Genomic DNA, 20,926 nt, shown 5'->3' with positions numbered 1-20,926 from the left:
AGGTTAAAGCGAAGTGTTTTCTGCTTCACATTGTACGTTCACCCAGACCAGTGATGAAAATGTGGTTTCTGGAGTAACGAGCTGTGTCATTTTTGCCCCAATCAATAATGTGAAGCGCACGTGGAAGCCCTTGCAGAACCAGGTGCCCAGGAGAGCCAGGGCCAGGCTGGCAATTTTAGCTGGGAAACAAGTATTTCATCTTCTGCGCTTCTGTGACTGAAACGCGTAACGGGGACATTACACACCCCTACATCGCTAAACCCAACTCAGCTGAAAGCACAAGCACGGTACAGAAAGACTAAGGGCGTGTGTCCTTTTATTGTTCTGGGCGCAAGGCCCTTTCCAGAGCGCTGTGCTGATCGAACAGGCTCCCACCGAAGCTCCTGTCAGTGACTCCAATCTGCTGCTTTGGGCCAGCACCTTTGAGAGCCAAGTCGCACGGCCCCGCCGGGCTGTGCGGGCCGAGCCGCCCCGAATGGACCCGGTCGCCACCTCACGGGCCCTTCGTCCCTCGCGGCCGGCCAGGCCCCGGCCCCGTCAGCTGCTCGGCGGGGCGCTGCGGAGGCTGCGCGGGGCGGGGCCTGGCGTGGGGAGGGAGAAGATGGCGGAGGCCGAGTGAGTCAAGGGGCTGTGCGGCTCCCGTGGGGAGGGGGCGGGCGGGCCAGCCAGCACGGGGGGCGCGGGCTGTGCGAGGTGCGGGGGGCCGAGCCGGGCCGGGCGGGTAGCGGCGTTCCCCGGCCCCCGTCTTCCCCGCGGGCGGCTGAGCCCCCGGCAGCGCCGCGGCCCGCGCTGCCTCGGGGGCGGGGGTGGCGCCGGGGCCCAGCCGCGGCCCGCGCTGCTGTGCTGGGGGCGCGGCGCAGGCAGCGTATGGCCCGGCTGCCTGGGCCGCGGGGGGGCCGGCGGCGGCTGCCCGCTGTGCCCCGGGAGCAGCGGCTGGGCGAGGGAGGGGACGGCGGGAGCCGTTCTGCCCCGGCAGCGTTAAACCTCGCCCCTGGCGAGGCTCCCCCCGGGCAGGCGGGGCCCGGACGGCTGCTTGCGGGCCGGGCCCGGCGCGGGGGTTGTTTAACGGGCCCGGCCTGGGCTGGAGGCGCTGACGCTGGCCTGAAGCGAGTGTTGGACGCCCCGGCGGGTAGGGCTCCTCCGAGCCGGGGATCCGGAGCAGAGCGACTGGAGAGCCGCCCTGCCCCCCAGAGAAGTGGGGTGCTTTGCTTTTGGCATCGCCTCGCAGAAGACAGATGGCTTCTTGTCGTTTCACCATTTTTGCCATCTCCTGCGCCGTGTTGCTTAAATAAATCTTCTCTTTCTTGGCCCCCACAACACTGTTGTCCCCAATGTGTCTGTATCGTGTCAGAAGTTGTAAATCGCACACAGCAGAAGGCTTTTCATGAGTGTGAAGAGCGCTGGGGAGCACTTGCGGGATGGATCTTCTACTTAGAAGACAGTTAAGTGACTAAGTGTTTTGAAAATGTCTAGGGTGATAATTTACTTGTTAACTTTTTGCGCAATGCCAGACATCGTGTGGTTGTCTTGCGAATCGTATATAAAGCTCTCGCGTGGTATGTGACAAAGCTTGGGTTGAAGCTGTGTGCCACCAAGGAGGGAAAGTGCAGCTGAGACATTGTGGCAGTGCCAAGCCTGTAGCTTTCAGTGTGGTGTTACAGTTTTGAATGTGCATTCCCAAGGGACGAAGGCTCAGAAGTAGTGTTGGTTCAATGTGTGAACCATTCCCATCTGAGTGGAAACCCCCAGTAAAATGCCAGGCTTAAAAGGAGAGATACATCATCTCCTCTGTCTACGGGGCCCTAGCCTCCCAGTCCAGAAGATGGAGGTGATGTCTTCCTTAGAGATCTAAATTTCCATTTTCATGAAAGGTGATGATAGTAAAGAGCTTTGCGGTGCCTGAGCATCGTGAACCCAGGCTGCCCGAGGCACTGAAGAATCTACGTGAGTGTTGGTCACCTTGCTCCATTCCCTCATTGCTCTGCTTGTGGCGTGCCAGAAGGTCTCGGAGCCAATGAGCGGAGAAAGTTTGAAAACCGAGCTAAAACAGAGAGGAACAATATGTGTAGGGTGAGAAGCCAGGATGGAAGCTACTGCATCATGCTAATTTGGGACCTCATGTTACTTGTTATAAACGTTCACTGACGTGTACCCGCCCCAGTGCCCTTGCTGTGGTCAGGCTGTTTACCTCCTAGTAAAAATCTGTTGCTGGTGCCTTGAATGACTTGAAGCTACAGTGGTTGTATAAAAGCAGTGCGTGATTTCCTTGCATAGCAGAGTCCTGTTACGTTTTGGTAAGCCTTCACAATTAAATATCATGTATTTGTGGAATGGCATATTAAGTAAATAGAAATCGAGTAAATGCAGGTTTTATATTATGAAAGTAGTATGTGCCAGAATAAAATTGGACTTTGGTTATCAGCATTTCTAGAAAAAAAAAAAGCAGCAAGATCTGATTGGTGTTTACGTCAGTATTGCCATGTTGGGACAGTTGATGTTTCTTAATTAAGTTGGAGATTATTGTACTTGAAGAATTATAAGAAGCAGAATCTTGTTAGAGGGACATATCAAGAGATAGTATAAAATGGGGAATAATGGCTGCAGGGAAATTATTAATAGATTTCATCAAAGACAGGGACTCGGGCTGAGATATCCTACAGTTGAGTGTCAAAGTAATACCCATGGGCTGAAATTTAGCATGCAAAATTTGGGGCTGGTACCAAAGAACAAGGAGTTCAGTAACAGGAGAGAAGAGAGGCTTGAATGTAGTAATGGATCACAGGACGTGAGCAATCCCTTTGTAACAGTGAAAAAAGAAATTGTAATCCTCGGTGTGCAGTGGAAGAGCTCATTTAAAGAGAGACACTAAAATGTGAACTTTGTTGTACAAGGCTGTGAGAGCTGGATTTGGGATTGTATGCATCAGCTCTGGTCATGCATTAAAAAAAGAAAAAACACAAGGGATGTGCAGACTTCAGGAAGTGCCAAGAGCTGTTGGGATGGTGAAGAAAGTGGAGAGTAAGAGTTTAGCTTGTTTCCCTAGACAAGCTAAAACTAAGAAGGGAGGTGACAGTTCAAAAGCCCCCATTAGATACAGTATTCCTACAGAGTTTGTGAGCGGGACCTACAGTTTCTGATGCCATGTATTGAAAAGGCTTTATTGTGAATTCTGGGTATTCCTGTGATCACCTGGTGGGCAAAGCCCCCAGGGACAGGGGAGACTCTCAGCTGAAATAGTGATGTATTTGTTACTCCATGCTTTCTTTCCTGGAGGCAAAATGTATTACCCAAGCTCCACAGCCACGCCATCTGAGGAGGGAAAAAAAAATCTGGAGCTCCTCCTTTTTGCTTGAGGGAAGTATGCAGTGCCAGTGCAGCCTTGACGAAGACATCTCGGTGTTCAGTGTGAGTCAGGAAGCTGACTAAGAAGCCAGACACTGTGGTTGGCCTTGTTCCACCCAAGACATGTTCATGATTACAAATAATTGTAGAAGAGAAGAGGCCCTGCACTTCAAGAAAGATGTTGAGGTGTTGGAGCGAGTCCAGAGGAGGGCGACCAAGCTGGTGAAGGGTCTGGAGGGTCTGACCTATGAGGAATGGCTGAGGGAGCTGGGCTTGTTTAGCCTGGAGAAGAGGAGGCTCAGAGGTGACCTTACTGCAGTCTGCAACTGCCTGAAGGGAGGTTGTAGTGGAGTGGGAGTCGGCCTCTTCTCCCAGGCAACTAGTGACAGGACAAGAGGACACAGCCTCAAGCTTCACCAGGGGAGGTTCAGGTTGGACATTAGGAAGAATTTCTTCTCAGAAAGGGTCATTAGACATTGGAAGGGGCTGCCCAGGGAGGTGGTGGAGTCACCATCTCTGGATGTGTTTAAGAAAAGACTGGACATGGCACTTAGTGCCATGGTCTAGTTGACAGGGTGGTGTCAGGGCAACGGTTGGACTCGATGATCCCTGAGGTCTCTTCCAGCCTGGTTGATTCTGTGATTACGAGATTCTTGGGAGGACTCTGCTGCCTCCCCGAACTGCCAGCAGGAAGCTACATGTGATCAGAACTTTTTTTTTTCTTTTGTTTTGACTCTTGGAACTTTTTCTGAGTGATGGAGGATGCCGCAGTGTGGCATTGCATCTTCTGTGGCATTACGTGTAGTGTCTTAACTAGCCTGGATGTGTTTAACTTCCCTTTTGGCTTTCGATCAGACAAAGTGAATGCTGCGTCCTTTGCACTGCTGCTGCGTCTTCAGAGAGCTTCCTCGGGATCTGCTGAAGCAGAGGTGGAAGGGGGACGGATGCACTGGTTTGGCTCCCCTTGTGCCCACGTGGCCATAAGTAAGAGTTAATGACAGCCACCACCAGTTGACAGTTTCAAATTTAAAAACAATGTCAGGGCTTTTTTCTTAAGTTCCAGGTGGCTAAGCCGTCGATCAAGGTGGTTGTTACACATGAACGTGGCACTGAATCCATGTATAACAAGGCTCTTGACGGACAGGTTTTTTTGAATAGAGTGATTGGGATGGGAGCTCTGCCACTCCTGTCGTGCTGGCAGTTGCTCATGTAGGATGCTACCCAGTGCACGGGGGGGGGGGAAGCTCCGTTTTCCCTTCCCTTTCAGGTTCTTTTGTGCCTGATTACAGTTTGTAATAATGTATGGCGGTGTTCACCAAAAGCGTGTTACTTTGGTAAATATTTTTCTGTATGGGGATTACTTTTTGCTGAGTTGTTTGCTCTTATCTGGGGTTATAAAATGGATGCGCTGTGGGATTGCTGAAATTCTGACTCTATCCTGAAAAATATTTCTCAGATTTCACTTTCTAGTTGAGAAATATTTTCTGGCATCTCTTCACAAAGAGACATCTGTGAACCTCAGTGGCTGACGTGAAACTAAGGGCTGTGTTTACTTACTTCTGAATTCCATAATCTCCAGTTGTTGCTTAAAGGAGGGGAGAAAAACAATTTATTGTTGCTGCAAAGCAAGCCTTTCTTCCATCTGATACCGGTTTTATTTCTTCACCTTTTCTCTGTGGTTTCACATTCCTATCTGTCCCATCCCACATGTTTCCTCCTCCCCCGTCTGCCAGTCGACAAAGCTATTTGTAAAACTTGTTTTCTTTCTAAGGCGTTTTTTCAGCTGTGGTTGGTTCTGCTCTCACATGACTAATTGCCTCCTCAGAAAAATGTAATAGCCATATTTTTTAACCCAATCGCCAATTTATTTAAGAGAAATATAGTTAATGTTTCTTATATCTACATTTTTCACCCTTTTTTGATTATTTTTCAGGACTTGGGTATCTCCTAATTGAGGAGAGTCAAAATACTGATTGCAAGTGAATCCTCCTCAGTCAGCCTGTTGGATGTCTCTGAGAACCTAAGACGTCATGGCAGAAAATGATGCAATGCCAACCTTATCAAAAAAGTGTGGCCCATACATTTCATCTGTAACCAGCCGTGGCATGAATTTGGTAATTCGTGGTATAGTGCTGTTTTTTATTGGCGTATTTCTTGCATTAGTATTAAACTTGCTTCAGATCCAGAGAAACGTTACTCTCTTCCCCCCTGATGTGATCACAAGCATCTTCTCCTCAGCTTGGTGGGTACCACCTTGCTGTGGCACAGCGTCAGGTAAGTTCAGCCATGTACGTATGCCTGACGTGGAGATTAAAGGGTGGATAGCTAGTTATATAGTTACAAGAAGCTATATGAAAGGTGTGAAGATAAATTCTCTTCCAGCATAACTGCCCTTTTCGAGCTATTACTGTCCTGACCTCCTCGTGTATACACAAATATGCCTGCATGTGTCCAGAAATTGTTGTTCTGCTAACTTGTTATACTGTGATGTTGTTAGCAAAGCCATAACCTTTGCTTTTTCTGCTGGGTTGGAGTACAAGTTTAGCAGACTTTAGAAGGTGGTGCCACTTGTAACCTTGAGGCTGGGTTACAGGAGCGTGCTCTGCAGACAGCCCTTGAAAATACCCTGGAAGTGCCAGACGGTGCAGCACACGGTACCTTGTTTTGAGCTGAGTTATGCTCCCTTTTGTGGTCCAGCTTTCCGTTTGCTCCTATTTTCAGTTCAAGGTGTTGCTTTAGCTCTGTAAAGCTGGGAGACCTGACTCTGTCGCAGGGAGTTGAGGCAAGGCACGCAGTTTGCAGCTGTAGTGCGCGTTGCAGAACAGAACACCTTGGTTGATTTCATGTATCAAGTCAGATGATATGAACATGTTCCATTTCTCCTGTGACCACGTAGGTAGTTGAGGCTTTTGCGTGCTTAGCTAGTTTAAGTGAGATGTCTACCGTAGGTAGTAAGAAATATCCCTTTTTCCTCTTCTTTCATCTTCAAGTATCAAGGCGTATTCTGTGTTACAAGCCTGATGGAATTTGGCTTTCTACTTGTCTGTGAAGATCACTGATCCCATGGGTCAGTTTTATGCTTTACTAAGGGAATATTCTTAGCAGCCAGTACTGGAGGATTCTGCTTTAGCGAACCTTTACCATAAAGGCAGTATCTTCCCAGAGGTCAGCTCTAACAAGATTGAGAAGCTCATGTTTCTGGGTACTAGTATGAGTCACTAAACTAGCTTTTGAGTTGGCATCACTGTTTTACTAATGATAATATTTAAGTCTATTTTTTTCCTAGTTGTCTAATTGCTTTCTTTTTGATACCTTGTTGAAATACTACACCCCAGATGTCATAGAGGAGCTTGATTTGAAAGGAAACTCCAAATATCTCTCTGAACCTGTCAGTTATGTTCTACTGTGGAAATGTATTTGGTGTATTACAGTGGCAGTTACATATCTGCTTTATCTGCTAGTTCTCTTAGTCCTCTTTCTGTACCTGTGCTGGGATTGTGAATTAGTTATTGGATTGTATCCTGCATTTGCTGTATTTATCTTTCATATTTTAAACTGATTATCTTAACAAACATGTCTGGTAAAGGTTTGATCTTTTGTATGCGCAGTAGTGGGGGTTGAAATGACAGAATCCCAGCTTGGAGCAGCGACGCATAAGGTCTGCAGTGTTCACTGTAACGTTGGCACTGTCAGCTGTTTGCATCAGGCTGCACCTTGTGCTCTTACAGGCCGTCTGAGAACACTGTCTGCAGCTGCCTGTGGGGAAGTCGTGAAGGCTAGGTCTTGCCATCATCTCGGAAGAGACTTGTGGACCTTTCTGGTTCTGATGGGTTAGTGGTTGTGATGAAAAGACTGCGTATGGCTTGTAAAGTGTAGTCAGTCATCTGCTAGGTATTTGCACTATTTGATTTTAAGCCACCTGATGTAAAGATATTACTGCCTTAATTGGCTTTTCCTAGTGGGAGTGACCCCTGATGAGGTGTTTGAGTTCTTTCTTTTTCATTATCTTCTCCATTTTCTTTCCTTATCCTCTCTGCTAGCCTACATACAGGGAACCTCTGTGTTAAAGGCTGATAATTCACCCGTTTCTTGCGCAGCCTTCCTGGAACTGACACGAACATTTCTGTGCAGTATGGTTTATTATTATGAACAGAATAAAGGTATTTTGCATGTTTATAATCAGTGGTGATCACGTCTGCTTTCAGAGAAGTCCTTTAATCTGTCACTGTTACTAGTCATCAGTTTGGCCCAATGCCTTTGGCAAGGAAATTGCTCAGGGAGTTTTTTTTTTCCTCTCCAGTTTTACTGGTGATTTATTTTCCTGAATCCTGGAGATCAGTTTCCTCTGCGGCAGAATAAAGAGCATTTGCCATAACATACCTCCACCAGCATGCCAGCCTGAGGGCACTGGAGTCCAGTGACTCAGACTCTGTCCCCCTCCTACAGCACCAGTTTAACATTAAGCACCAGTGTTACTCCTCAGCCGTGTTGGTAACAGTCTTTTCAGCTGCAGATGCAGTACAGAACAAATTTATGAAGAAATATTCAAAGAGCATAGCAGTTCCCTGGGGTTGAAAGTCCTGTTTGCTCTCTGTATTCAACAGCTACAGTAGGCTTTTGGCTTTCTCTTTTCTGTGTGAGCCTTTATAGTGATGTTGAAGAAGAGAAAAACATTATCCAAACAAAAACTGCTTGTAACAACAACAAAAGAAGACACAAAATATTGATGTTATAAACCACACTCTGCCCTTACTGTGGTGTGTTTGTTTTGCAGCTGTTTAAATGAGTGTGTTTGATATGTGGGATTTTCAAAAGTGCCAGCCTGCAAGCTATTGCTGCTCTTTTTGAACTACAGTGTGAGACTGCAGATTTTGGTAGGGTGCAGAGCGCTTTTATCCTCTGCCCCTAGTTTGCATTGTCTCTGTTTTGCTACTTCTGCCAGGTTACTGCTGTGGTGATTGAAGATGCGGCTGAAGTTTTACAGGGCTTTTTTAAATAATGAAATTGTGTGAAATTCCTTTTCTTTTACAATGTATCTGTTGTGTTATTTATCCTTAAAAGATCCGTTTTTGTAGTTACAATAATTGTCAAAGTCTAGATAGTCTTTATTTTAGTTAAATATTGCCAGTGCTTTAACTTCTGGGCCTTTTTTGTTTCCTGTCTCCACAGCTGTGATTGGGTTATTGTACCCATGCATGGACAGACATCTGGGAGAGCCACATAAATTTAAGAGAGAATGGTCCAGTGTAATGCGATGTGTAGCTGTCTTTGTGGGAATAAATCATGCCAGCGCTGTATCCTATATTCTAATGAAATTGGCGATAACAAATGGGTTTCCACTAAAACAAAGCTCACATAGTCAGTCATGGTGAATTGTTGTTAAAGATGTAACACGCAGCATTTTTGCAAGGGAAATGCAGAATATGTGTTAGTGTTAAACTGTCATAGCGGTATTGGAGGTGATAAGTCTCACATCTTTTCATTCTGAAAAATCTTTTCATTAGAAATGTCTCAATGTAGGGGTTTGTCTTACTTATAGTCTTTATTTTCTTTGAATAATTAAAGTAAGCACAGGAAAATATTTATGTGGTAGGTATTATAGAAGAGTGCTTGAAGACATTCCAAGGGTTGATATCCTTTTAACACCGTAGTAAGAGGTTGAAGCCCAGTCTTGAGGTCATCAGTGAAGCACACGCACTTTGCAAAGAATGGGGAAAACTCAGGATCAGGTAATACCCAGGACTACAAAAAGCAAGTAAGCAATGTTACCCCATTCTGCAAACAATGCCTTGATGCTGAGAGTATAGTTACTGTTCTGTGGTCATTCAGTAAGAGCAATCAAAAGTCAGTGAGCACGTTGCAGTACATTATACTCCTCCTAATTGTGTAGCTATTCAGATACATCCTTGCACAAGTGTGCTCAAAACTGGCGTCCGTTCCCTCTGAAGCAGCTGGGGACATGCTGGGGGACAGGGTGTTTTTCATGTGGACTGACTGGCAGTGCTGTGAGTCTTAGTGGTTTGGTGTAGTCATGCCTAGTGCCTCCTCTGTCAGGTAAAATCAGGATCTGTCTGTGAAAATTGAGTTCTTGTAAACTAATTAGAAAGTAAGTTGATCATCTCTGGAACTTGCATCTCCTTCAGTGTCAGCGCCAACACAGTTTGCAGAAACCATGCTAAGAAGTTCTGATCACATGCTGCTGAATCTCCTCATTTCTGGGAAAAAGGGCAAGTTAAGTGAAAGATGTGAGAGCTGGCTGAGTTCTTACTGAGGTGGCTTGGCCCTCAGATGGGTTTTGTTGTTGTTTGGTTTTGTTCCCACCAGCCATCCTATCTAGTGTGGCCAGATGAGCCGGAGCTGCCAAGGTTCAGAGTCATTCCCACTGTCCCTCACAAACCTTGCTGTCCTTGCCAAAGATGCATTAATCTGGTCCTGTGGTTATGAGTGACCTGGGCTGGACCCATTGTGTAAGCACACGCAACTTCACTGCTTTTAAGAATTACAAGAGGATTGACAGCTTCTCTCTGCATGGGTCAGATTATTTACAGCAAACCTTCTTGCAGTCTTTAGCACTGTTACACATATTCCAGGACATCATGAATGTACTGTCTGTATTTCCTCCTTGGTAGCTCTCCCGACTGCTTTCTTTTCAGCTTGTTACTATTTCTGCACATTACCATATTTGGTGTCTTTTTTGGTCGTCTTTGACATTTTTTCTGATGCTATTGATTTTTATCCTGCAATTATTTATTTCAGTTAGTTGAACTTCTTTCTCACTTCCTCTAGGTCTCTCTCCAGGTCTTTGGGAGAAAATAGGGCAGTGTTTTTATGTTGTCATACCATAAATTTGCTTTCAGGTTTATGAAACTTGACAGCCTCCTTTTTAATAATCTGTTTTGGACAGGAGTGGTGAGGATGAGTTAGTATCGAAGAATGTGAAACACGACAAAGGTATCTTGAGTGACTTCATACTTTTATCACAAAGTTGACAAAACTGATTTTCAATGTTGATTTACATGAATTCTTTCACGGTAGTATTATTTACATTTTGTTTTATAGAAAACATTTTTAATATTTAGCTGAATGTAAACTAGCATGTAAATTAAACAAAATTGAAATTAAGTAAGAGTGACAAATATCTTTTTTCAGTAAATCCTTGTCATTTAGAGGAGTCTAATGCTAGATTTATGTTTTCATGCTTAGTGTAATAAAGGACCAGGTAAAGATGAGATGTCCTTACTCTGAACAGTAACATGTGCATTGTACGTCTGTATAAAACGCCTGCGTTATCTGGTAGGTGTCTAGTCTCTTCTCTCTCATGCAGTGGCAAGACCCTAAAAATGTGAAGAAGTGTCATAAGTGTTTCCTGATGTATTGGCAGCACTTACAAGGCTTATTTCCTTGTACCTGATAGCTGTGTTATAACTGGTACCGCTAGTGCTTTTTTTTTTTTTATGTTGTGCTAAAATATGATAAACTGAATGAGGAAAACTGCTTTACACTTGTATATGGTATTTCCAAGCTTATCCTTAACAGTCAACACAGAAAGTGGATTTTGCCAACAATATCCAGTTGTCTCTCACATTAGCAGCCCTGTCAATTGGACTGTGGTGGACGTTTGATAGATCGCGAAGTGGCTTTGGTCTTGGAGTAGGAATTGCTTTCCTGGCTACACTGGTGTCACAACTTCTGGTCTACAATGGAGTCTATCAGTAAGTATTTACTCCTTTAAAGTTAAATGATAGTATCCTGAAGCTATACTATAAAATCAGAATACCTGCAAGGGTAGAATTTGACATAATTTTTAAAGCTGCCAGTGCTTAATTTTGAGTGTTACATAAATTGGACTATTCATGAAAGCTTTTATGTGTTGGTAAGTGAGACTTTTAGTTGGAAGTTGCTTATTTCAATAAAATTGCTACCTTACCAACAATGTAACGTGCTTTTTTTAGTTGAACAAATGGGATTATAATCGATAAGAAGCTTTCTTTGTTATTTACTGCAAGTAATTAAATTTCAATAATACATGTCTTTTTTAGTTGAAATGTCCTAATATTTAAATTTGTGGATGTCTTATTGATTGGAGGACTCTATGTATTACACAACGTTGAGCTCAAAAATGTGTGTTCTCTTCCAGATACACGTCTCCAGATTTCCTTTATGTTCGTTCCTGGTTGCCATGTATATTTTTTGCTGGTGGAATAACTATGGGCAATATCGGCAGGCAGCTGGCAATGGTGAGTTTGGAGGTGGGGGGGTCGATTGCCTGCTAGTAAAAGCTTCCATCTACATGTCATTCCTTCCTTCGTATATACTAACCAGCTATTTGACTTGTGGATGTAGAGTAAGGTAGAAATCAGTAATCATTGCTTTTTTGATCTAGTTGGTGAGCATTTAGTACTGTTATTCAGAGCACAGCCCGTGACTTTGCTCTGTACACTCTCAGCTGCATACTTCTGGTCCTTTCAGTACCAGGAGCTAAATAAGAGCTTCCATGTTAGAGGATGGCCTGACTTCTCCCCAAAGTCTGAACTGCTCTTTCTGCTGCTCAAGGAGCCAGAAATTGCAGCCAATAATGTGTGCACAGAACTTAGGGAGACCAGACTTACCTGGGTGAAGTGTAAGCTAAGCTATTTTATCACCTATTTTGTAGAAAAATCCCTCTCATAGCAGTCTCTTTCATTAGTTACATAAATTAATATTATTAATTTTGTCAACTTCTGTTTTTCAGTATGAATGCAAAGTCATTGCAGAGAAGTCTCATGAGGACTGAGGAGAAACAATATGCACCTTTTAAACAGGAGGATAGCTGACAAATGACTGTCAGAGGAGCATAAGGAACACTTGACTATGAAATTGCCAAAATGCAATTTTTTTCCCTTGAGTGGTATATTTTACTGCAATCTGTGATTGCTGCTTCTGTAGAAACCTTGATGTCTGATTTTGATTACTGTGAAGTTACAATAGTATGCAATACATTTGACAATATTGGTTCAATTCTAGGATTCTCTTTTCCAAATCTAAACGGAGTTTACCATAAGTTCTTGTCTGTCCATAATGTTGCAGTGCCAAACTGAACCTTTGCACTACGTTTCTGTAGCTGAAACCTCTGCTTCACTTTGTCTTGGATGAGGAATTTATTCTTAATAGCTCAGTGGAAGACAAGGAATGCGAGTTTAGGAATGAAGATCTCTTTCCGTGATGATAGGCCATAATATCTTTATGAAATTCATGGATTACAGGTGAGCTTTGATGCAGTAAGTAACTGATTTCTGCCTATTAACACACTGTATCATTCTTCTTGCTCACATCAGAGGTGAGGAAACTTAATACGGATTGTATGGTTATTGCCATATCATTTCATTTGTCTGTCGTACATGCCCAGTATCACAGAATACAGAAATGGCAACCGAGGCTGGAAATGTGCTATTTTTTCCCCTGGTACAACCAGTATCCGTGTTTGTATATGAATTTGTGAGCCATCATCAAATGTGGACAGATTTTGAAACTACTTTTTATGTTGAGTGATGGGATACAATTTGGGTCATTCTTGTACAATCCCTTAAGCTGATTTACGTTGATCCCTTATTAAAAAAAAAAAATCTTAGGGAATTTTTATTGCAAAAGTTAATTTTGCTGAACTAAATCAGCCACTACCATATAGTGTCATAAAATTCTCCATTACCAATGTTACTCTTGATAGTTCTTGCCTACTACCTGCTCTATTCGCAGGGCTCAGCAGAAGGAGGCAAGGCTGTATTTTTAGGTACTGACGAGCCCTTATTGCTGTGACTATGGTCCAGGCAACCATAAATGCATTAGTTCTCATAGCAGTTTTCTGAGGTAGAGAAATGCTGTTACCCCTGTTTTATAGGTGGCTGTGCACAGAAAGTCTGATGGGACAGAGAGCTGAAGTAGGCTGTGTGCTAATCGGTTCCCTTCTTAAGAAGAAGGATTTTAGTGTGTGACCCATATTTGTGGGCATATGTGGAATTTCCTCTTGGCTTTGCAGCTCCCTTTTAAGACCATGACATAAAAGAACTTGTGCAAGAAGGCAGAAAGCAGACTTCAAGAGGACACTGCTAACCTGTGCCAGCAGTGAATTTGGCATGGGATGTCTCCACTTCATTTCCACCCTTCTGTCTCTGTGCTGATGATGTTTTAATGCATTTGTTTTCCTTTTTTGTCTTGAAGTACTATTTTTTTTTTAAATCTTCCATGAAAGGTTTATAAGACGTTACAGTCACCTAGGGAGACTGGAGTTGGTCCAAAGAACAAATAGATGTTTAGACAAGTTTTTATTAATAAATGTGTGTATGCATTGTACACGAAGCTTGAAATAGGCAACTCTTTTTCAGTCTTACATGCTGATCTCTTAAGTCTGAAAAGTATGCAATGGAGTGCTTCCAAAAGCGTTGGAACGAAAGAGGTGGTGACAAAAGGAAAATTTCTTGAATGAGGAAGTGTAAAAATAATAAATAAGCAAATGATATATAAAGAGCTTGGTTCTGCAGCTCCACAAAGTTTCATCAGCTTATCACAGTTCCATGACAATTCAGCACCCGAAGCACACTTTCACTGGGTAACGTTTCAGGAGAGCGCATACAGATGCGCTTTGCTTTAAGCAGAGGTGGAGCATGTTTAAGTAGATCCCTGACTGGAGATTTTCTTTTAATCAAACCATGTGGCAATAAGAAGCATTTTATCAATAAAACCAAGAAACTGTTAGGGCATGAACTAAGGGTGAGTTTCTTTAGGCAGGCTCTGGCATTTCACTGAATAAGCTGTTGTGTCCCTTTCCGTACAGTATTTGGCCTCGTCCGCCTTCTTTACTTAAACAAATGACATCGGCTTGGTGGGCAGCCTGATGAGTCCCTCTTGAATTATCAGGGCATGAATGGCATAAAAATTCAGATGTTTTATATCGTAACTGTAGGGAATAACACGGTACCTCAGTAGCCAGTGTGCTGACTTGGTAAACAATTTACTTTCATCATGACCAATAAGTATGCAAATGGAGATGAGTAGTTTTTATTATTCACTTGGTAGTAGAACTGCTTTTACCTGCCAGTCTAAATATTTATACAGAAGAAGCCTTGTGTATGTTAAAATGTGCAGTATGTGAGAAGTGGTTATTGTGCATCTGTGGCACCCACTCTACAACACTTTGCACTCAGATTCATGTAAACCTGATCAGACTGTCCACTAACTTCTTTTAAATTTCGTTTTGGAAATTTTGAGCATGTTGTGCAAAGGCAGCAGTCATCCAAGATAAATTTGGGTGGAGTCCTTTATTGTATGTGTTTTATTATTTTTATTCTTATTTGACTAAAGTTGATACAAGATTCACATCTTGGATGTCTTATTTTTTCCAACTGCGTTGTAATTTTATGGCTGGTGTGTTCAAACCCTGAAAAAGGTTCACGATGAGAATGCTGACACAGCCTTAACTGTAGTGGTGTGAACATGCTGCTACTGTATAGCCTGTAATTATAACATTAGACTGTCTTAAAATCGTTGTTCAATAGAGAATGAATAAGGTATATTTTAGATACAACTTTATAAGCACTATAACCTCTTCACTAATTAAGCATTGTAAGGTCTATGCTGTTTAAACTGGCAAATTGCTGTTAAAAGCAAAATGTGCATTAAATACAGTTGCAACCTTGTTTGATAGGTTTCTTCTTTCTTTAAGAAATGATACGGATTTTTAAAATACACCAAGTTGCCTTCTATCAGCAATCTCGTAATAATTTTGACCGTTGAGCTGGCATATTGGTTGCACAAAACACATGCCTAGAAATACTAAAAAAGAAGCAGGCAAGATCAAATCGGCAGCGCTTCTATCATAATTAGCATGCTGAGCAGCCTTTGAAAATTTGCCCTTTTGAATCTGCAATGGGAATATTTGAGTTGGGGGAAAATAAGCCAGATAACTTCGGTTGCAATACAGAAAATAGAGATTCAGATATAAATAGCCCCTGTGAATATGAAAAAAAACCACCACGAATGGCAGGGAATCCCTTAATATATTTGTATTTATTAGTGTTCCGGTCTGGATATGAACTGGATGTTATTCTGGTATTCACAGACCGTCCATTTGCTGTGCCTATCACTCTGTCTCAAAAAAAAAGATGTAACAAATAGAGGTTTAGAAAACGTGTAATGAAAAAGCCTCCAGGCAGAGGTGAAGAAAGGAGGGGGGAGAGAGGTCCATCAGTATTTGAGATGCAGTGCCCACAGCAGGACAGCACCACAGATGAGAGCTGGAAAGAGCACAGGGGGTGAATGGAAAAGACCCGTGTTTGTGTTGGATGGGGCAACTTCTGACCCAAAAATCCTAACTCTGCTGTCGCAATGCAGAGTCCTGGGCCTGCCAACTGTCTGACCAGAGGAGTTACAGCCAAGGATGGAAATAACCATAATTTTACCCAGTCATAGCGCTAAGATCAGTCAAAAGCACACTGGCAAAGCTGCTTTGCTGGAGACGTAACCTCTCCCTCTCATCTGTAGCCTCTCCATGAGAGCATCGCCCCAGGGAATGGAAACTCTGGGTCCTTCCTGCCCAAGTTCAGCCCAAGTGCGTTGAATGGAAAGTTGCCCTTTGTGGAGAGAATGTTCCAACCACCAGGCTGCCAGGCTTTCGACGCGCATTTTGTGCCTCCCTTTATACCATGGCTGCTCTAAGTAGCTCAAAGGAGAGTAAACAAAGAAACTTTTCCTCCGTAGCGTCTGTACTTCCCTTCTGCCATCTGGCTGGGAGCTGCCGCGGGGACCTATGGGCATACACCAGCCTTCCCTTCTTATCTCTCTCAGCATGTAAGGAAGGGACTTAATTTTGCCAGCTGTGTCACCCTGGACATTTTGCATATGCTTTTTACATTTTGGAGCAGCGTTACCAATAATTCCTAATTGTAACGGGTGAATATAACCTGTGGAAGTCGTGTTAAATGTCAAATACAGTGCTTATAATGCACAGCTGGGCAGAGGGAACGCGTGTCTCGCCGTGGGAATAGCTATCTAATGCTGTTAGTTTTGATGCCAGTACTAAATGTAAAGCATGAGTAATTTTGCAGCTTAATGTTCAGTATTAAACAGTAAATGAAAGGTCAGTCCAACATGTTAACTGTCATGGAATAGTAAACACGACTTTAATTGCTTCATGCAGCCAGCTTGGATTTTTGGTGTGTCTGTTGTCATGTTTTGAGCAGCATGGTCCAGAGCCTTGTCCTGATTACCTCCCCCTGATCAAATGACAAAGCCTCAAATTAAAGGATAAACTTTATGCCTGGGCTTTTCAAGCAGCGTACTGGGAGTTTGTGCTTTGAATGCTTAAAAGCCACGCTGGGGAAGAGGTAGGGGACATTTCTTGATCCAATTGGTGCCGAAATCCGGATTGAAGTGTAGTTTTGCATTTTCTTAAGGTTTTCCTTTCTTGCTCTTTGTTTCTAAAGTGCAGCAGTTCAGCAGCTTTTGTGGCACTTACACACTTACGTTGTTTTTTAGCCTGCCCAGCACTATAGCAGATAGGAAACAACATATACAAAGAAGAGGGAATATAAAGGGAAAGGACAGCTACTAAGTTTCCCCAGGCCAAGGCTGTTGAGGGCTCAGTGGTGTCCATTGTTCCATGTGCATCAGTGTCAGATACACAACCTGCAGCGTCCCCGGATCGAAGTTCATGGGATTCGCTTTCTGTGCTGGCAGCAGTTCTGCCTTGACTTTTGCACTGAAAAACCTCAGTGCAGGGAGTGACCCGTTGTACTGTAGTTACGCAGGGATACACGTGCGCATTGCAGAGTATTCGCAATGGAAAAGTCCACAGGTACAGCCTGTGGACTGCTTTTTATGGTCTGCTTTTTATGAATTTGTTGGTAGAAATCCTAAAATTGTTCCTTTTAAGCAAATATAGCAAAATATTTCTTGAAAGAAAATCTGTATTTATAAATACGTTGCTGTCTGAATTCACAATGTAATTCTACTGTTTCTGGTCTCTGGTTAGTTCAGTGTATGCCTTGCATTACATGAGATAAACCAACATTTCAGATATTTAATACTTTTTTGGTAATCAAACCTCAAAGCAGGATTTGTTTCATGCAATTATTCAGGGAGAACATGTGAAGTGAAAAGAAAGCTGGGAGGAATAGGGTTGCAACTTAATTTATTGGATAGAAATTATGCAAGCAGAAGCTCCAACATTTTGCATAATGTTGCAAGAAAGAAAAGGACAATAAGTGACTGTTCTGATTTCATCCTGGGTTTCAAAACGAGAGGAAGGGAAGCCTTACAGATGCAGTGCATTTGTATTGACTTGTTCTGATGTTCAGCTGTTCTCCAAAGGCATCACTTTATTGGCCATGATCACCAGAGCATGTTTTGACTCATCTGTTTTCCTCTAACACAACTGTGCCAGTTTCCTCAGTGACTAGGGATGCCCAGGGTAAGCCTGGCCATGCCACTAGAGAATTCATAGGAAAATGGCTTTAGCAACTTCTTGCTGAGATTGACACAGTCCTTTTGAACTTTGTGAGAAACCGGTGATCTGGCCATGCGCACTTTGGTTGGTAATGGTGAGGGGAAGGTGAGGGATGTGACTACGTGGTGTTCAGGTGGGGGTGAAAGTCCCTGCAGTGACATTACGTGCATATGTCAGTTATAGGTTCTAACAAAAAGCAAAGCTGTCCTGCTCTGCAGACCATAATTTCTTGTCTCAGGTGGTGAGACCTGCCATCAGTGTGCCAAGGAGGGAAGAATATGCTTTTTCCTCCTCCTTACTCTTCCTTTGCACAAATACATAGGAGCCTGAGCTAAGGACAGTTAATCCTGTTCTTGGAACCGGGACTATTTATAGGCTGGGTTAGCATTGAAAGACTCCACTGTTTTCTTTTTAAAAACAAATGCTTGTTCTGTGCTGCATGTCAAGTGCAATCATTGCTGAATGAACTGACATGCAAAGCCAAGTTCTCAGCTCAACTGGCGTAGCTCCATCGATTTCAGTGGATAGGCAGCGGTTCATGCTGGTCGGGAATTTGGCCCACTGTGTTTGAAAGGGATGAAATTGTTTAGACCTCACTTCTTTCCTAGTGTGATACAGGTCAAAAAAATTCCACCAGTAAGAGCAGCACACTGCAGAATCTGCCTTTCCCTCTTGTCTTTCACCACTGACGAAAACTCTCATCATTTTCTCTGATTTACAATGTGTGCTTTTTATATGGTATACCAGCTCTTCAGGAGGACTGACTTATAAGAATCAGATCTGGCAGATCAGATTAATAATGATGCACGTGCAAAATGTTGGCCACTGATGAGCTTGTTGTCATAAATGCCTGCCACGATCTTGCATTTTTTTTTTTTTTGTCCAGTATTTAGCTTGTAGGAAATTCAGCTGAGGATTTGTGTTGGACCTGTGCCTGTTCTGATTAAACTGGAGAGAGAGAAATAATACTGCTTTGTGTGGTTTCAGACTCCTCTTACGAACCAGTTGCCTCAAAACAGTGTAATAAGCAAAAATGCAGCTGGAGTAGTGGCTCCAGCCACATCTTCCAGAGAAGAAGATGAATTGAAAGATCCTGAAGACTGATGTTTCAGGGACGTGAATCGATGTATCCGCTATGATGATAAGTGGTATAAGAAATGTTAGACAAGTAGTATTATGTGAGTAATAAACGTAGAAATGCAGTGTTAAGAAGTAATGAAGCTGGTAGAAAGTGAGACACGTACCCATTCCTGGAAATGTTTTTTTCGGGTTTGTTCTGCAGACTTTGGTCGTTGCACTGATCCAGGGGATGAACTCTGGGATAGTGAAGAGCAACGAGACGAGGGGTCACTTGATAAGCTGGCTAGAAACAAAAGGGAGCTCAGTTTAGATGACAGGTCAAAGTGCCCAGCATGAAGACAAACACGAATGGTATTTGTATAGTCCACACGTGCTGGCTTTTTGATTTTTTTAGAATGTAAATTTATAAAGGAGAATCACCTTTAAGTACCAAGGGACAGACGGATATCACATGCTCCTTTCCATTGCAGCACCGATGCACAGGTCAGTGCAGAGGGAAGGACTCCTCTCAGCAGCAGTATCGGCTTCTCCTGCTTTCCACCCATCATAAAAGAGAGGCACCAGAGATGCCGTGCAACAAGAAAGGGATCCAGTTGCTACCAGAAACCCCCAAATTATCTCATCAGGGAAGTTTCAAAGTCATGGGGGACAGTACATGCTTTCTGACATTTGAATCAGCTTTTCATGGAATACCTATGCTTCGACAAACTGTCAAACTTCGATAGTTTGTGATTTCTAAGGTCACAGTAACTAATGAAACCCAGAGAGATGTGGTGAGGTTGGTCGTGTAGCTGCTGCGCAGCAGATTACTAAGGGATGCAACCTGGAAAAGGGACCATGCAACACATTGCCTGATATCTCTCATACAGCTGCTGTGAGGTGCAAGCTGAGATTTCGCTGAGGAAGGGTGTAAAAAGACAACAGACACTGGTATAGACAGATCTTTGTGGGATTTGATACCCTACCTAATGCTGACTGATGTTAAAGGGACTTAATGGCTAGGAAAAGCTGCTAGAAAATTGTTCTACTGGAGCTCAGATAAATGGTGCTGAGTGACTGGTGTGTGCAATAAATATGAACATTTGTTCATCACTTTGGCACCTCTTAAATTATTAAGACCTATTCATTTTGCTATCTAAAATTCTTGAAAACAATATCTTATCACCCGTTGCACTGTTTCCCTGAGCTCGTTCACAATATTGTTTATCGTAAGCACTGTCACATCTTACTGTTGATTAAAATGGTAACTTTCAACTTAATCTTCCTGTGGGAAGAAAGTATTTTAGATATTAGTTTTCTTGCACTCCTTCAATATCAGGCTTCTTTTAATCACAATACTATTTATAATTAAATCTGCCGACCCTTTGTTATGAATTCTAATGTAAAAAAGGCTGATTAATGCCCAGGCACAACACCTACTTCGAAAAAAGTGCCTGCATTTTCTTCTGACAGTCAGTTAACATCTAAAATATATATCTCTAAACATTTACATATGTCCTTAGCTTTTGGGATGTCTTCATTGAGTTGATGTGCCTGAGGCCTGACACGAGTTATTAGATGATGCTGTCTTCATTCCTGGGAGCAGAGCATGGGTTTGTCCAAAGCACAGAGAGCAACGCCAAGGGTCTGGCCCTTGGTTGGACCTCGAAGGCGGCTGCGAGCAGAAGATGGAGACCCACCTGCTCTCCTCCATCCCCACCAGTTCAAAGGGACCCGCCAAGCTGAGTGATAATTGTACAGTTTTGCTTTACAGCTGAGCAAGTGTTGAAAAAAAAAAAAGTGGTTTCTTTTCAACGCCGTCTTGTCAAAATGCCAGACGCTGCTTGTTTTTGACATTTTCAGCTACTGTTAAATAATAGTCTTGCTTCTGTCACAGCTAATGTTGACTTGAAGGCACTTGTGCATCTCTCAACCCAAATGCTAAGCAGACAGGCTTGGGTCTTGACAAATATTTTCCAGGCTTGCCCAAGGCAAGTAAAAATGAGCTTCTAGTTAATCGTTTGTTTTAAAATTCAAATTGGTGAAATA

The 20,926-nt window shown here is 43.2% G+C and overlaps 1 protein-coding gene across 4 annotated transcripts; it reads left to right on the top strand.

Annotated features, from left to right (window-relative positions):
• The first annotated feature begins 576 nt into the window (after positions 1 to 576).
• Positions 577 to 15,011, top strand: INSIG2 (insulin induced gene 2). Of its 4 annotated transcripts, none has more exons than XM_068407989.1 (7): positions 577 to 615; positions 5,276 to 5,616; positions 7,383 to 7,502; positions 8,512 to 8,636; positions 10,888 to 11,054; positions 11,480 to 11,579; positions 12,074 to 15,011. In XM_068407989.1, exons 2-7 carry the CDS (start codon positions 5,373 to 5,375, stop codon positions 12,113 to 12,115), a joined length of 798 nt encoding a protein of 265 aa, XP_068264090.1. In that variant the 5' UTR covers positions 577 to 615; positions 5,276 to 5,372; the 3' UTR covers positions 12,116 to 15,011. The 4 variants fall into 4 exon arrangements, with proteins under 4 accessions (XP_068264090.1, XP_068264089.1, XP_068264092.1 ...); XM_068407988.1 differs by having other exon boundaries at positions 10,879 to 11,054; XM_068407991.1 differs by lacking the exon at positions 7,383 to 7,502.
• The last annotated feature ends 5,915 nt before the right edge of the window (positions 15,012 to 20,926 follow it).

The sequence above is a fragment of the Nyctibius grandis genome, chromosome 9, assembly GCF_013368605.1.
Source record: "Nyctibius grandis isolate bNycGra1 chromosome 9, bNycGra1.pri, whole genome shotgun sequence".
Taxonomy (NCBI): Eukaryota; Metazoa; Chordata; class Aves; order Nyctibiiformes; family Nyctibiidae; genus Nyctibius; species Nyctibius grandis.
This window is presented reverse-complemented; position numbering and strand designations above follow the sequence as displayed.

What these genes read in the sequence shown, in the direction of transcription:
- INSIG2 (XM_068407988.1), top strand. Translation starts at nt 5,373, where the DNA reads ATGGCAGAAAATGATGCAATGCCAACCTTATCAAAAAAGTGTGGCCCA. An exon ending in TTGCTGTGGCACAGCGTCAG is followed by an intron (nt 5,617 to 7,382) that starts GTAAGTTCAGCC and finishes CCTCTCTGCTAG; the next exon opens with CCTACATACAGGGAACCTCT. An exon ending in TTATTATGAACAGAATAAAG is followed by an intron (nt 7,503 to 8,511) that starts GTATTTTGCATG and finishes CTGTCTCCACAG; the next exon opens with CTGTGATTGGGTTATTGTAC.